This window comes from Octopus sinensis, linkage group LG2 (genome assembly GCF_006345805.1).
Source record: "Octopus sinensis linkage group LG2, ASM634580v1, whole genome shotgun sequence".
In the NCBI taxonomy this organism is placed as follows: domain Eukaryota; kingdom Metazoa; phylum Mollusca; class Cephalopoda; order Octopoda; family Octopodidae; genus Octopus; species Octopus sinensis.
The window spans coordinates 177,360,685-177,375,289 of NC_042998.1; the positions used below are offsets into that span (position 1 = coordinate 177,360,685).

The following is a 14,605-nucleotide window of genomic DNA, read 5'->3' on the forward strand; positions in this document are numbered from 1 at the left end:
AACACTTTTTCACCATTTACACAATAGTGTATGCAATTTTTTGTGGTCACCATTCATGTATTTGTGTATGCAATTTCTTGTGTATACATTCCTTGTCCTGAAATCACACAATAGTTGTAAATGCGTGTCACGATCTTACATGTGGAGTGCCTCTATAAAAACAGATTTCACCATGGAAAAATATTGGTTTCAAATTCTGACACAGGACCAGTAATTTGAAGGGAGGGGGTAAGTGAATTACATTGGTCCCAGTACTCAACTGGTACTTATTTTATCAAATCTGAAAGAATAATAGGCAAAGCCAACCTCAGCGGAATTTGAACTCAGACTGTTAAAGACAGATGAAATGCTGCTATGCATTTTGCCCAGCATGCTAATCATTCTGCCAGCTCAGCACCTCACCATAGAGAAATATTACCTTGCTTGGAACCAGGAGAGAGCTGACAACAAGAAAATCTGGCCTTAAAATATCTACCTCAATGAATTTTGTCTTATTCATGTAAGAATGCCAATATGGACATTGAAATGAAGATGACATTTGATGTTATATACTAAATTGTTCCCCACTCTCTTCCTTCTAATCATCAATTACTTATTTGCCATCACATCCAACAATTTTACACAGATGACATTACTTTTATTCTTCTTTAACATTCCCCAATTATGCATCATCTACTCACTACCTAGATACTACATATTAAACCCACATTGATTTCTTGAACGAAGACTTTGAAAGCATCCTCCAAAGGAGATATGGCGATTTGACTCTTTCAACAGCAAGGCAATATAAATGCTACTCAAATCAAGAAAACATCATTGCACCACACACTTGTTAATCATGAGCATCATACAACAAGAACCTTCACAAACACTCCAAATACTGGCCCTCACCATCACGAAGGATCTCTGCTGACAAATGCACAACCTTAACTTAAGCTTAGACTACATCCTAGATGGCACTTCTCTTTAGGGCCAGAAGACACTTCAGTCTCCAGCAATTACTGGCATTCAACAAAGCTCAGATAAGGCCCACAATGAAGTATTGCCCCCCACATCTGAGACAGTGCTGTTGCAACTGTTGCACACATAGACATCCTAGACCACTAATTACAGACATTTTCCAGCCTCTAATCCATAGATGTGCTGTTTCTTCTCCCTGCCTTTTCTACCACAAATATAATATGAGGTTGGGTTGCAATGCACTCCCTATCCATTTGTCTCTCTTCTTCTCATCCTCATTTGTACCCAATTCCTCAGGTGCCACAGAAATCACTATGCCCAGTCCTTCCTTCCCAGAACCATATCCCTCTGAAACTCCCTTCCTGCTCATATATTTCCTGTAGGTGTTAACTTGCAATGTTTCAAGAAGAGTATTAATGGCAACACTCTCACCAGTCTCAGAAGGCCTGTGAAAACCATGGATATCAACCATTCCCCAGATCCAACAAGTAAAAGTAAAAACTCTACAGTCATTAATAGTAATAGATATAACAGTAAAATGTTGACAACTACATCATCCTTTGCATATCTTAATAAGCAAACTTCTTTCCCAACCCTACTCACATTTCTTTATGCAAACTACATGCACTGAATTCTTTATCCACATTTCAGCCACCCAATGTACCCATCTCTCTTCCTATCATCCTCTCCAATGCATTTACCTCCACTTCTTCAGTTCACACACTAAATACTTTCTGTAATTATATCCATACCACAAAAAAAAAAAAAAAAGCAAGAATTCTGCATTCTGGAATTCTTTCCCCATTCACATTTTTTTAAGACATCAAACTGAATCTGACCTGTCTGAGAGGACCAGCACAGTTCTTTGGCACACACACACACACGCACGCATGCGCGCACACACACACTCTCTCTCTAATTAAAAAGAAATATTCAAAAATGATTGAACGTACAGTCTGTGTTTGAAGGGACAAAATGAAGTCTTCAACAGCTTCCTCAGTTGTTCCAGACACTGAAAATCAAAAGAAAACAACCAGACATGATATTCAGACATGAACATGGGGAATTCAGACTTAAGGTAACATTAAACTACTGGCTGTAGGCTCAATAGCTTGCATCCACTACCTGGTAGTGTGCAACAGCTTCCTAACTTTTAATGGCTCACTCCACCAAACAGTAAGCAAGTAGCATGTGATACTAAAACAGGTAAAGCTCACTTATATGAGCAGAGAGAACATAGCTACAAGAAGCAAATGCTTTGTTAACCTGAAATATTAACTTCAAGTGCTTCTATGGACCTGGATAATTGCATAAAAAACATGTAGACAATTCACCTGTAAGATTACCCAGAATAGTTAACTCAACAATGACTTTTTTATATGAAAGCAATTTATGAAACAAAGGTTTTTTTATGTAAAAGTTTAGGATCTTTCCCATGCCGGTGGCATGTAAAATGCACCAATCCGACCGTGGTTGTTGCCAGCCTCGCGTGGCACCTGTGCGGATGGCATGTAAAAAGCACCCACTACACTCACGGAGTGGTTGGCGTTAGGAAGGGCATCCAGCTGTAGAAACATTGCCAGATAAGACTGGAGCCTGGTGCAGCCTTCTGGCTTCCCAGATCCCCGGTCGAGCTGTCCAACCCATGCTAGCATGGAGAACGGACGTTAAACGATGATGATGATGATTGTTCTGTCAATATAACAGATGAGTGTTGACATAAATTGCAACAATTCTCCTGCATCATTGATGCAAAAAAACTAATATCTATCTCTCAAGAATTCTGTAAATACACCATGTCAAGAAATATCTGATCACATTAAAACATTTTTATCTTCTTTACAAAATTCAGTCTGCTTATCAAATACGTTCATTTTTTACAGTGACTTGAAACATTTTTCAAGAATACATCAACTATAATTAAAATGTAAAGCATACATTTCCTTCTACCTGTGATATTGTCATTGCAGAAAAAAATTTGATCATGCATGTAACTGTAATGTCCAGCGACCAAACTGTTGTTAAGGCAGCAACCTTTGATTCACCAATCAATTATATTGAGAAGCCTAAATCCCCTTCTGTCAAGAACATTGAGGTTGATAGTGGATAAACGTTTTCTTGACATTAAAAACTAAAAGTCAAAGACTTGCACAGATCATCATAGATCATAATTTCAGAAAGTAGGATAAATATTGTTTATTAAGATCCAAGTTCCATGATAACAAAAGAAAAAAATCTGACCTTGTGCAGTTTCTATGGGAGAGAACCGAATACAAACTCCTTTGTCAACAATAGCAGCTGTAATAGCAAGCTGTGGATTTTCTCTGGATAATAAATCAGCCAGCTGAAAATAAAGACATAAAATAAGTGCTCCATATATTCAAAATGATGATACTAAAATCCTACCAAAGGAAAACTGCAAAGAAATTAACAATACTGGTTTGTTGGTTGTTTCTGTGATTAACACTTTGTTCTGCCCTTAAGGAAAGTACATTTTTCTACTTTTCTCAGTCTACTTAGCTGTAAATTAGTCAACTTTCTCAATGAGATAAGCCTACAGAGGCCAAACAAAACCCCAATTTTGATGTCAGTTTTTAAACACTTTCTGCATTAATTCAAACAAAAGTAAGAATTTGCAGAACTATCCTACATGTCTCATATAGCATAGAGAAAAAAGATGTAAAAGCAAATATTCAGACATAAAAAGCTGCAAAGGAAGCAGAAGATTGGAATTAATTTACAAAAGTTTTTTTAAGAATAAAACTGAATTCAATTAGATTTTAGAAATATTTTGAGCATTTAAAAGAAGACAAAAAAATCTGTTAAATTTAACTAACATTTATTTATTGAGGCATAAAAGTTTTCAGCTTATGACTGCAACATGATCACTGACTTACTTTACATGTATACATATACATATTTGCTATTTATACATACATAGCAAATGAGGTATGTATAAAGTCAAGATTAACTATCATGACATATAAAGGAGATAGGGGAAAGAGGGGAAAATGAAAGAAAAAAAGGAAGGTAGAAAGGGGAAAGAAAAAGTAACAATACATACAAATTGCTAAACAGAAAGCAAGAACAGACCTTGAAGTGACTGAAAACAACTAATGTCAAGAAGTCAAGATCAATCAACATATATACAACAGACCCCACCCCCCACCCCTTTTCCAGAATGTTCAACAAGAAAAAAAGGAAAAAGATATTTGATGCTGCTCAGAACTAGCCATTAACTAAATTTCAAACAGCTACAGTGAAGTTATGCCAGTAACCAAGTCACATTTGTATAAAGTTTTGACACCCCAAGAAATAAATGAAATGTGAATTTAACAGGGTCCTTTTCTTTTTTGCTCGCTCCCTTCTTTTTTGTGTGTGTGTTTTCTTTTTTTTCTTCATCTTCTTCTCTTTAGATGGATAACATTGTTCCTCCAAATGCAATTGATTCAGTTTCTGAACAGTTTCAGATCTAATCTCATTAGAGAATTGCAATGACAAAATTTTAAAACATAAAAATTGTTTATGTTTTGTTTTTCTTTTTCTTGTTAATAAAGCCTATCAACTTCAAAATTTGTTCTAAAATCTTTTTCATTTACATGCTTGAAAAAGAGTGGTGGCAACCAGATGGTGAGAAGTAAGGACAGGAGAACCCCACAGGCAGTATGATTTATGATACACTCAGACAGAGTTTCACAATGATATGGTAATGGGTTATGGCTGAGAAAAAATGCTTAATATAAGGACAGTAGATATGATGAAAAAAAGAGGCAAGTACATCAAAATTTCTGACAGACATGCGTAAAAGATATCTAATAAGAGTTGATCACAATATTGAAGTAAATGAACTTTCTTGGTCAATCACTCATGCATTACATTAAGACATATTTAAAGTCTATTAAAAATGAAATACTGTATTTACTCGTGTATAGGTCGCACTCTAATTTAGTGTTAAATATTGTTACAATTTTTTTCTCCTTCATAGGTTTAGCTTTAGCCGCATCAGGGTTTTTTTCAGTTAAAATCAAATAAAATAGTGCGATTTACATAAAGTAGGTACGGTTAATATGAATTGTTAAGGGAGGTAACTCAATAATCTCATAAATTACTTCCAAGGAAATGCGACATTATGCAAAACGGGATCACGTTTTGGCTTCAGTAACATAAAAGAATTACTCATTTTGCATCATTAATGTTTTATCACAGAAATATATATGAATGTTTTAACTTCCTGCGCTCCATCTGTAGATAAAATGAAGTTACAACTATGTACATTGTCTTGCAAGAAACTTCTTTGGTAGCAAATGATCGGATGTTTTTAATAATCTTTACATAAAGAATGCTTTGAAAATACAGCATATGTTTCCGCTAGTGTAGATGTATTTGCATTAAATATAAGCGAGAGAGGGAGAGAGAGAGGGGGGAGTGAGTGCGAGCATTTCAAAAGTGTTTACGTTCCAGGGAAATAACTCTTATCAACTTCTTAAACATTATATAGTGTAGATCATGAACTTTATTCCCTTTGATTGGAGTGGTTGACGTTAGGCCTTATTCAAATATGAGATCAAAGCAGCTCAAGGTATGTGTTTTGCTTGTTTGTGGGTAGGTTGTGATAATAGACATAAGAGAATATGTTCTCTTTACCATGCATCAATACCTGATGTAAGCTAAATTGTTGTTCATGTTTATAGCGATTTAGTATGCATCGGGCCTCCAGTCATACTGGAATACTATCTTTACAAGTCTTTTTTAGTGGATATTCATCGGACCTACTTCAATCTAGAATTTATTTTATCAATTTCCATTTGGCGAGAGGTAATTTTTTTTTATTTGACACTAGTCGTGTTTTTTAACTAGAGGAAGAGTATCACATACTGACAGGGGCACACATAACAAGCTTTCACAGTTTCTAGGTGCCAAATTTCACACACAAGGCCTTGGTCAACTTAAGACTATTAGAAAAGACACCTACTGTGTCATGCAGTGGGATAAAGCCTGAAACCATGAGATTGCAAAGCAAACCTCTGCACCAGTAGACATGCATGCATATCATCATCATTTAACATCTGTCTTCATGCTGGCATGAGTTGGACGGCTTGACTGAAAACTGGTACGGTGGGAGAGCTTTGGCAGGATGCCCTTCCTAACGTCAACCACTCCAAGAATGTAGTGGGTGCTCTTTATGTGCCACCGACAGGGGTGCCAGCTACATAACACCAGCATCAGCCACGACTGTGATCTCACGTGACTTAACAGGCCTTATTCAAATATGAGATCAAAGCAGCTCAAGGGATATAAGCAACATTAAACACACATACACAAGATATGTGTTTTGCTTGTTTGTGGGTAGGTTGTGATAATAGACATAAGAGAATATGTTCTCTTGAACGCACATGGTGTTAAAACGCCTGAAATTCAGACAAGCAATATAACTTGCATCAGAGCCCATTCAAGAACAATAGGCATCAACGTTTCATTTTTGTGACTAGTCAATACCACATACCCAAAATGAGGCCTGACGCAAGCTAGCTATCTATGACTACAGCGATTTACCTTGCATCGATGCCTGATGTAAGCTAAATTGTTGTTCATGTTTATAGCGATTTAGTATGCATCGGGCCTTGTTGAGCAATGTGGTATTGACAAGTCACAAAAAGGACGAAAAATCTATTGCTTCCGAAAGAGTTCTGATGCCAGTTATCTTGTTTGACTATGACTTCCAGGTGTTTTAACACAAGGTGCATTGAAGAGAATATAATCTCTTATGCCTATAAGCGCAGTCTACCCACAGACTAGCAAAACATATACCTTGTGTGTTCCCTCTCTCTCTCTCTTTCTTTCTCTCTCTATATATAGAGAGAGACAGAAAGACAGGTAAATACTAAAAGCATAGAAGAACCACTCAACATGATGGAAGATGAATGAAAAAGGTTAGCTAAATTTTTGGATAAGAAGATGGAGCCTGATAATTAACTGACTTATTATACAAATAAACACACACACAGAGTTATGTACAAGCCTTTAACTAAAGTCAGTAGAGAAAAATACACAATGCAAAAAGAAAGGTTAGTAAATAGCTATTCACCCCTTATATGCGCTTGCACACACACACCCACACACCCAGGTCTAAAACAATATTTAAAAAAATTTTTAAGCTCAACTAGAAGGAAATATAAAACTTGAAGAATGGTTGATTCATATGCAATGATAACTTAATGATTTAAAAAATATATTAAAAAAATTATTTCCAAAAAGCAGTTGATAATCTGTGTTCCCAGAATAGAACAAAATCTTCAAATAACCTCCAAGACAGACAGTTACAAACAAAACTAACACTCAAAATATATTTACCCATGTATTTAGAGCATCATAATAGGCCAGTTCTTTCTCCTGTTCACTTGATTCTTCAGAACTTTTGATCACATACGGAGTTATTTCCTTTTCTGAAATGTAGTATTTCAAAAATCAATGAAATTATTTTTTTTTTTATAGCTAAAATACAATATATTTCAACAATGGCAATTTGATTAACAGAAAGAGAGATCAGAAATGGAGAGACCAAGGGATACATATTGAGGTACAAACATACGCATACGTCAAGGGACAGCTAGTCTTATATTTGTTTCAGCGATTGGACAGCAGCCATGCCAGGGTATAACTTTAAAGGGTTTTAAATCAACCTTTGTATTTATTTTAGTCTGATGCATATTCTATCAGCCCCCTTTTGCTGAACTACTAAGTTACAGGAACATAAACAAAGCAACACCAGTTGTCAAAAGGTGAGAAACAAAAACACACACACATACACTTCCACCCAGTTTCTATCTACTGCATTAACTCACAAGGTGTAATTTAATCCCAGGTTATAAAAGAAAACATCCATTAAAGTACCACATTGTGGGACTGAACCTGCAGCACATGGTAGCAAAGCAAACTCCTTAACCACACAGCCATGCCTAAATCTATATTCATGCTGCAATACTGATACACTCTTAGCCAATTTATATTTGTTTCACATTTTCTATGCTATCTCTCAATGTGCTATAAGAGTAATTTGAAAATATGCCATTTATTTCCTTTCATTTCACTTGATCTTTCTCATACAGGACTAAATGTGCATTTACTACAACTGGACTGGCTTGTGCTGCTGGACAGGCTCCTGTGCAGGTGGCATGTAAAAAACATCATTTGAGCGTGGCTGTTGTCAGTACCGCCTGACTGGCCCTCATGTCAGTGGCACGTAAAAGCACCCACTACACTCTCGGAGTGGTTGGCGTTAGGAAGAGCATCCAGCTGTAGAAACTCTGCCAGATCAAGATTGTAGCCTGGTGCAGCCATCTGGCTCGCCAGTCCTCAGTCATATCGTCCAACCCATGCTAGCATGGAAAGTGGACGTTAAATGATGATGATGTTTCTTCCATTACTCTCTCCTCTACTACACTGCTCCCTCAATCACTGCTTCTCTTGTTATTCTACCATTCCTTTTACACACACACACACCCTAATCTTTCTGTCATTAATCTAACTTCTATTCAAACTTTTGGTAATGCTGCTTTGAATGAATGGAAACACAATACAGTAGTGATGACTTTTCACTCTTGAAGGGTATAAAGCAACTTTACTTTTGCTGGTACCGTGATAAAATGCACTCAATACACTCTGCAAAGTGGTTGGCAAATAAGCAAAGACAACACAGGATTGAGAGGGCCTTGTACACATGTGATGCTAATTGACTTCTAAACAAGGAAAGTGCTTTCATTACTCAGTCAGTTAATATTATGCTGCAGCTTTGATAATTTGTAACAACACTAAGTGGAATCCAAATGAAAATTCATTCTATGAAATTTTGTTTCATCTTAATAAACCAATGAAATTCTTCAAGCATGGACTATTATAAAAATGTCTCAGATAACATAACTAAATATGATATTACAGTACTCTATACAGTTCATCATCATACCAACAATAGTGAGGGTGCTTTGTACCTCATTACTTTCTCTATAGTGACTCTATCCATCTATCGCATGTGAGAAGAGAAAAATAAAAGGAAGAATGATGACAAAAGGGTCAGGCTTATGTGGATGAAGAAAGCAATAGCAAAATGAAAGAAACAGAATGATCAGACAAACAGGTTCAATTCCATGTAAATTTGTTTAAAAAAATCATTACTCTCACCTGCATCTGATTCTATTACTGAATACTTAAAGAGCAGGGTGACAGGATTAGAGTTAATATCCATCTGAAACAATGAGAGAAGAATTTAGTAGGTTTAGTTGTTTCACAGAGAACACAGCAAATCATGGATATTCAATGAAATACATAGGTTGTATAGAAAAGAAAAAGACGTATGCTTGCAAGTGGTTATGCCTGCATGTATGCAAAACTGTAATAAAAGCTGTCAACATGTTACGAGGGGCGTTCAATAAGTAATGCCCCTGACCCACTTCCCATAGTAATAGAGCAACGAAACTTGGCACAGTTATTAGTCTTTTTCTACATAGGAACCACCCAGAGTTACGCATTTCTCCCATCGTTTGATGCAGCTCTGGAGACCGTTTTTGTAGAAGACCTCAGCTTGGTCCTCCAACCACGACGTGACTTCAGAAATCAAGGCTGCATCATCTGGGAAACGCTTTCCTTTCAAAAACAACTTCATGGCTAGGAAGAGGTGAAAATCAGAGGGTGCAAGGTCAGGAGAGTAGGGGGTATGGGGGAGGAGTTCATAGCCGCATGCCTGTGCTTCTGATCTGGCGACACATGAGTTGTGGACCGGAGCGCTGTCCTGCAGGAGGAGGATGCCTTTGCTGATCTTGCCCTGCCTCTTGATTTTCATAGCTTCTCTTAATTTCCTCAAAAGTGAAGCATAATAGGCTCCTGTAATTGTGGTACCCTTTACCAGGAAATCTGTCATCACTACTCCGTCCTGGTCCCAGATGACTGTGAGCATGACCTTGCCAGCGGAGGGCTACACCCTTGCCTTCTTTGGAGGAGGTGAGTCACGGTGCTTCCACTGCATTGACTGGGCTTTGGTCTCTGGATCATAGTGATGGACCCAGGTTTCATCCTGTGTAATCAGTCTTTTGAAAAATTTTGACTCATCTTCTTGGCACATTTCCAAATTCATCCTCGAGCACTCAACGCGTTCTTGCTTCTGGAAAGGTGTGAGCAACCTGGAAATCCATCTGGCAGACACCTTTTGCATATGCAAATGGTCATGAATGATAGTTTCCACATACCCGGTACTAATCTTGACCTCATGGGCTATTTGGCGAATAGTTATGCGTCGATCTTCAAAATGGCAGCCCTCAACTTGACAGAAGGGGGGGCGACCAGATCTGGGAGCTGTTTCCACAGAGTTCCGACCATGTTTGAATTCACGATGCCAGCGTTTTACAAGGTCATATGATGGGGCATCATCACCATAAGTTACTTTCATTTCATCAAAAGTCTCCCGTGGTGTGCGTCCTTTCAAATACAAAAATCGGATCACTGCTCGACACTCAACAGGCTCCATTTCACACTTGACTCAGTTCAAACACCTGTCAATCAGAAACCTCAATTAGCTCAGAGCTGTAATTTGCCACTGAATCTATAGAGATATAAATAATTGCACATGCAAAATTTCAGCTAGATCAAACAACTGCAAGTGGGTCAGGGGCATTACTTATTGAACATCCCTCGTAGCATAAGTGTTGACAATTCAAAGTGACACAAATCTCTCAAACCTTACCCATCATCTATCCCTGTTATCAAGGTTTCAGTTTGTACTTTCTCTCTAATGATAATAATCCTTTCCACTAAAGGCACAAGGTGTCAAGGAGGAGGAGGATAAGAATTATTATTATTATTATTTGGTGGGAAGGAACTAGTCACTGGTACTTAATTTATCAACCCCAAAAGGATGAAAGGCAAAGTCAACCTCAGCAGAATTTGAACTTAGAACGTGGTGGCAGACAAAATACCTATTTCTTTATTACCCACAAGGGGCTAAACACAGAGCGGACAAACAAGGACAGACATAGGTATTAAGTCGATTACATCGACCCCAGTGCGTAACTGGTACTTAATTTATCGACCCCGAAAGGATGAAAGGCAAAGTCGACCTCAGCGGAATTTGAACTCACAACGTAACGCAGACGAAATACCGCTAAGCATTTCGCCCGGCGTGCTAACGTTTCTGCCAGCTTGCCACGTTAATAATAATAATAATCCTTTCTACTACAGGGCACAATGCTTGAAATTTTGGAGGTGGATGGTTAGTCAATTACATTGACCCTCATACTCAACTGGTACTTATTTCATCAACCTTGGAAGAGTGAAAGGGTGATGATGATGATGACTTCGAGCAAAGCCATTAAGTTTTGAAGAGATAGAGATAGAGTCAATTTAATGAAACCAAAGTATTTTACTGGCTCCTATTTAACTGACTCTGGAGGAATGAGAAGAAAAGTGAGCCAGGATAATATCTGAACTCAGAAATGAAGAGGGACAAGATTAGAACCTATCAGAATATGAAAGATACCAAGAAAAAAAGAAATTACAAAAAAAGTTGTTTTTTTTTAAATCAACAAACAGCAGTGTTAAGCATATCACACACACTTTACACTGTACACAGGATGTTTGCTAGGCTAATTCTGGGTCAGAAATCAGCTCAAAGCATAAATGGAGTTACTTCACAACTCACATGTCAATATTATAATTACTTCAAACACAGAATCAGTTAAAAAGGAAATGTAGATAAGGATAATTTGTAGTTAGGAATAGTTGCTGTTGCATATCCTTTTGAAGCCAATCCCAATGAAATTGCCTTTGGTTTTCTGATACAAGCTGCTTCTTTTGAAGTTATCTAAATAAAAACCAACCACCAAAAATTCCATTCTAATTTACATTCCAAACACCAAAATGATAATGGCATGGTTATTTTACTAAATTCTTAATATTTTCACAAAGCCAATGTATTTCAACAGAAATATGGTAACAAGAGAGTTAACCGCAGATTAGTCCTAAGTGAATTCATTTATTGAAGTCTTCCAACCATGACAACTCTGTTTTTTATTCAGACAGAGTATATCTAGGACTATAACAACCAGTGTCCTTCCTTTAAGGGTTATTAGAGGAAGGTTTAGTTGCTATTTTTGGTCATCCAAGTGACTTTGTAGAGACATCTTGATTCAAGTTGGGCTTTCTTTTTGTCATTTGTTTTGTTACTTTCAATCAACTAGTAAAGAGGACTTACCATATTTTGCATATCTTTGTTTTCATCATCTTTCTTCTCTTCATCATCTTGTTTCTTTGCAATATTCTAAAGAATCAGAGATATATACATATATATACATTACTATTCCAGTTAAGTAGTGATGAATGAATTGTACAGTTGGTCATGCCATACAGAAAGTTCTTTGACAGACTGAGTGGGTATATGTCAGTTACATGGCCCAATCTATACCAGCATGGAAAACAGTGGTTAGATGATGATGATGACAGAAAGAGAGAAAGGGAAGGAGAGAGAAAAATGCTGCATGTGTGAGAGAATGAGGGAAATTCATGCATATGTATGACTATGTGAGTGATGTATGTGTGTGTGAGAGAGAGACAGAGGGAGTGATGTGCATGCCTGAGGCGATGCATGAATATGCGTGAAATAGTCTCCCAGCCTTTCTTTTTTAAGATGGTAGGCATGGTAGAGGGAAAATTTGGGTGTTACTTCTAGTACACCAATCAACCGCAGAGAGGTTCCTTCATTGATTCAGACAGTAGCAAGAGGACAAACTAGCACACCAACCATTAAGTTGAATTTGTGTTCAACTCTTAGGCAAGAGACACTATTCCCCCTGCACACAATAGATGTGAAGTGGTCAAAAATGTGAAACAAAACAAAAAAAGGTTAATTATACAAGACTTACAACAATCTTTATGTTTGGTAAATTTCTTAATTTCTCCAACATTAAATGACACTGCAAGAAAGAAAAAAGCAGAAAGAGACCAATGAAAATACTGGATTCAGGAAAGTGAGCAACATTAACAAAAAAAAATTGAAAAATATATTTTTGAAAAAAGTATAAATAAATAAAATGACATTGCATTGTGATAAAATTAAGATAAGCAAAGCACCATCCGATCGTGGCCATTTGCCAGCCTCGTCTGGCACCTGTGCAGGTGGCACGTAAAAAGCACCCACTACACTCACGGAGTGGTTGGTGTTAGGAAGGGCATCCAGCTGTAGAAACACTGCCAGATCAGACTGGGCCTGGCGCAGCCTTCTGGCTTCCCAGACCCCAGTTGAACCGTCCAACCCATGCTAGCATGGAAAACGGACGTTAAACGATGATGATGATACTGCTATATTCCTTTGTGTGTTCAAAGTCCACAATGCTATCACATTTTGAACTTATGATGCACCTAAGACCATCCTGACAGGAAGTGTGGAGAGGAAGAGAGCCAGAAACTGTCAAAGAGTTTGTGGACTGATGACATCAAAGGATGCACTGAAAACAAGAGGTTGACTGACTGTACGTATGCAGCACAACACAGAGGGAACTGGAGAGTTTTGGCAAGCTGATCCCTGAACGCAGGCACCTGGCAGAAGTTATCAAGTATGAAATCCTGACATCATATATCAGCCAGCTAATCAATGATACTCTATTCCATTATATTACTGGAATACTAGTATAATGAAGGGAATGTAACTTTTATACCCAAACATCTTAGCCACAAAGAAATTTATCTCTCATCTGCTTAACACTACAGAAACTGGAATAAGCACAGCACCTATAGATCCTCATCATTAGGAGAATTAATACTACAGTGAACTCAGTTTGCCAATACTTCTTACTTAAAAAGAATATTAAAACCAAAATCATATGACAGACTTTGTATTGTATGACAGAATTATTATTTGAAGAACTGGAATATTTACAAAGACTGAGTTTTTAGATATCATGGTATACTTATTGTAATAACAGCTCTTAATGCCTTCAAAACTTTTTCTGAGTAAAAAGAGAACCCAACAATTCACCGAGGAAATGACTAGTGACCAAGACTTTTGGAAATATGCTGTGCTTGAGAAGAACCGGCAAGCCAAATGAGACCATAATCTCGTGGCCTATGCCAAGGGCGTAACCAGCCCACTTATGTGTACCTTTTCCCTCTTTGGACAGTAAAACTCTGCTACCGAAGACCTGTTGAGGCAAGTGGAATCAAAATCAAATCAAATTCAATGACTGGCATCCGTGCTAGTGGGGTGCAAAGAGCACAATACGAGTGTGATTGTTGACAGAGCGGCTATCTGGCCTCCGTGCTGGTGGCACGTAAAAGGCACCATTTGAGCGTGATCGTTATCAGCATCGCCTTACTGGCATGTGAAAAAGATTCGAGTGAGGTCGTTGCCAGTACCACCTGACTGGCTCCATGCCAGTGGCACGTAAAAGCACCCACTACACTCTTGGAGTGGTTGGCGTTAGGAAGGGCATTCAGCTGTAGAAACTCTGCCAGATCAAGATTGAATCCTGGTGCAGTCATCTGGCTCGCCAGTCCTCAGTCAATCGTCCAACCCATGCTAGCATTGAAAGCAGACGTTAAACGATGATGATGATGATGATGATGATGATGATGATGATTGTTAACAGAAAGTGTTGTGAATATTTCA

At 37.7% G+C, this 14,605-nt stretch overlaps 1 protein-coding gene across 3 annotated transcripts in view; it reads right to left on the bottom strand.

Annotated features, from left to right (window-relative positions):
- The window catches only part of LOC115208779 (pyridoxal-dependent decarboxylase domain-containing protein 1), a 131,090-nt gene that overhangs the window by 34,978 nt on the left and 81,507 nt on the right, over positions 1-14,605 (bottom strand). For all 3 annotated transcript variants that reach the window (XM_036500475.1, XM_036500474.1, XM_029777102.2), the window contains 6 exons: positions 12,864-12,914; positions 12,197-12,262; positions 9,136-9,199; positions 7,312-7,403; positions 3,202-3,304; positions 1,914-1,972 (listed from right to left, as the gene is read on the bottom strand). In XM_036500475.1, coding sequence (XP_036356368.1) covers positions 1,914-1,972; positions 3,202-3,304; positions 7,312-7,403; positions 9,136-9,199; positions 12,197-12,262; positions 12,864-12,914 — 435 coding nt within the window. The remainder of the gene's footprint in view (positions 1-1,913; positions 1,973-3,201; positions 3,305-7,311; positions 7,404-9,135; positions 9,200-12,196; positions 12,263-12,863; positions 12,915-14,605) is intronic.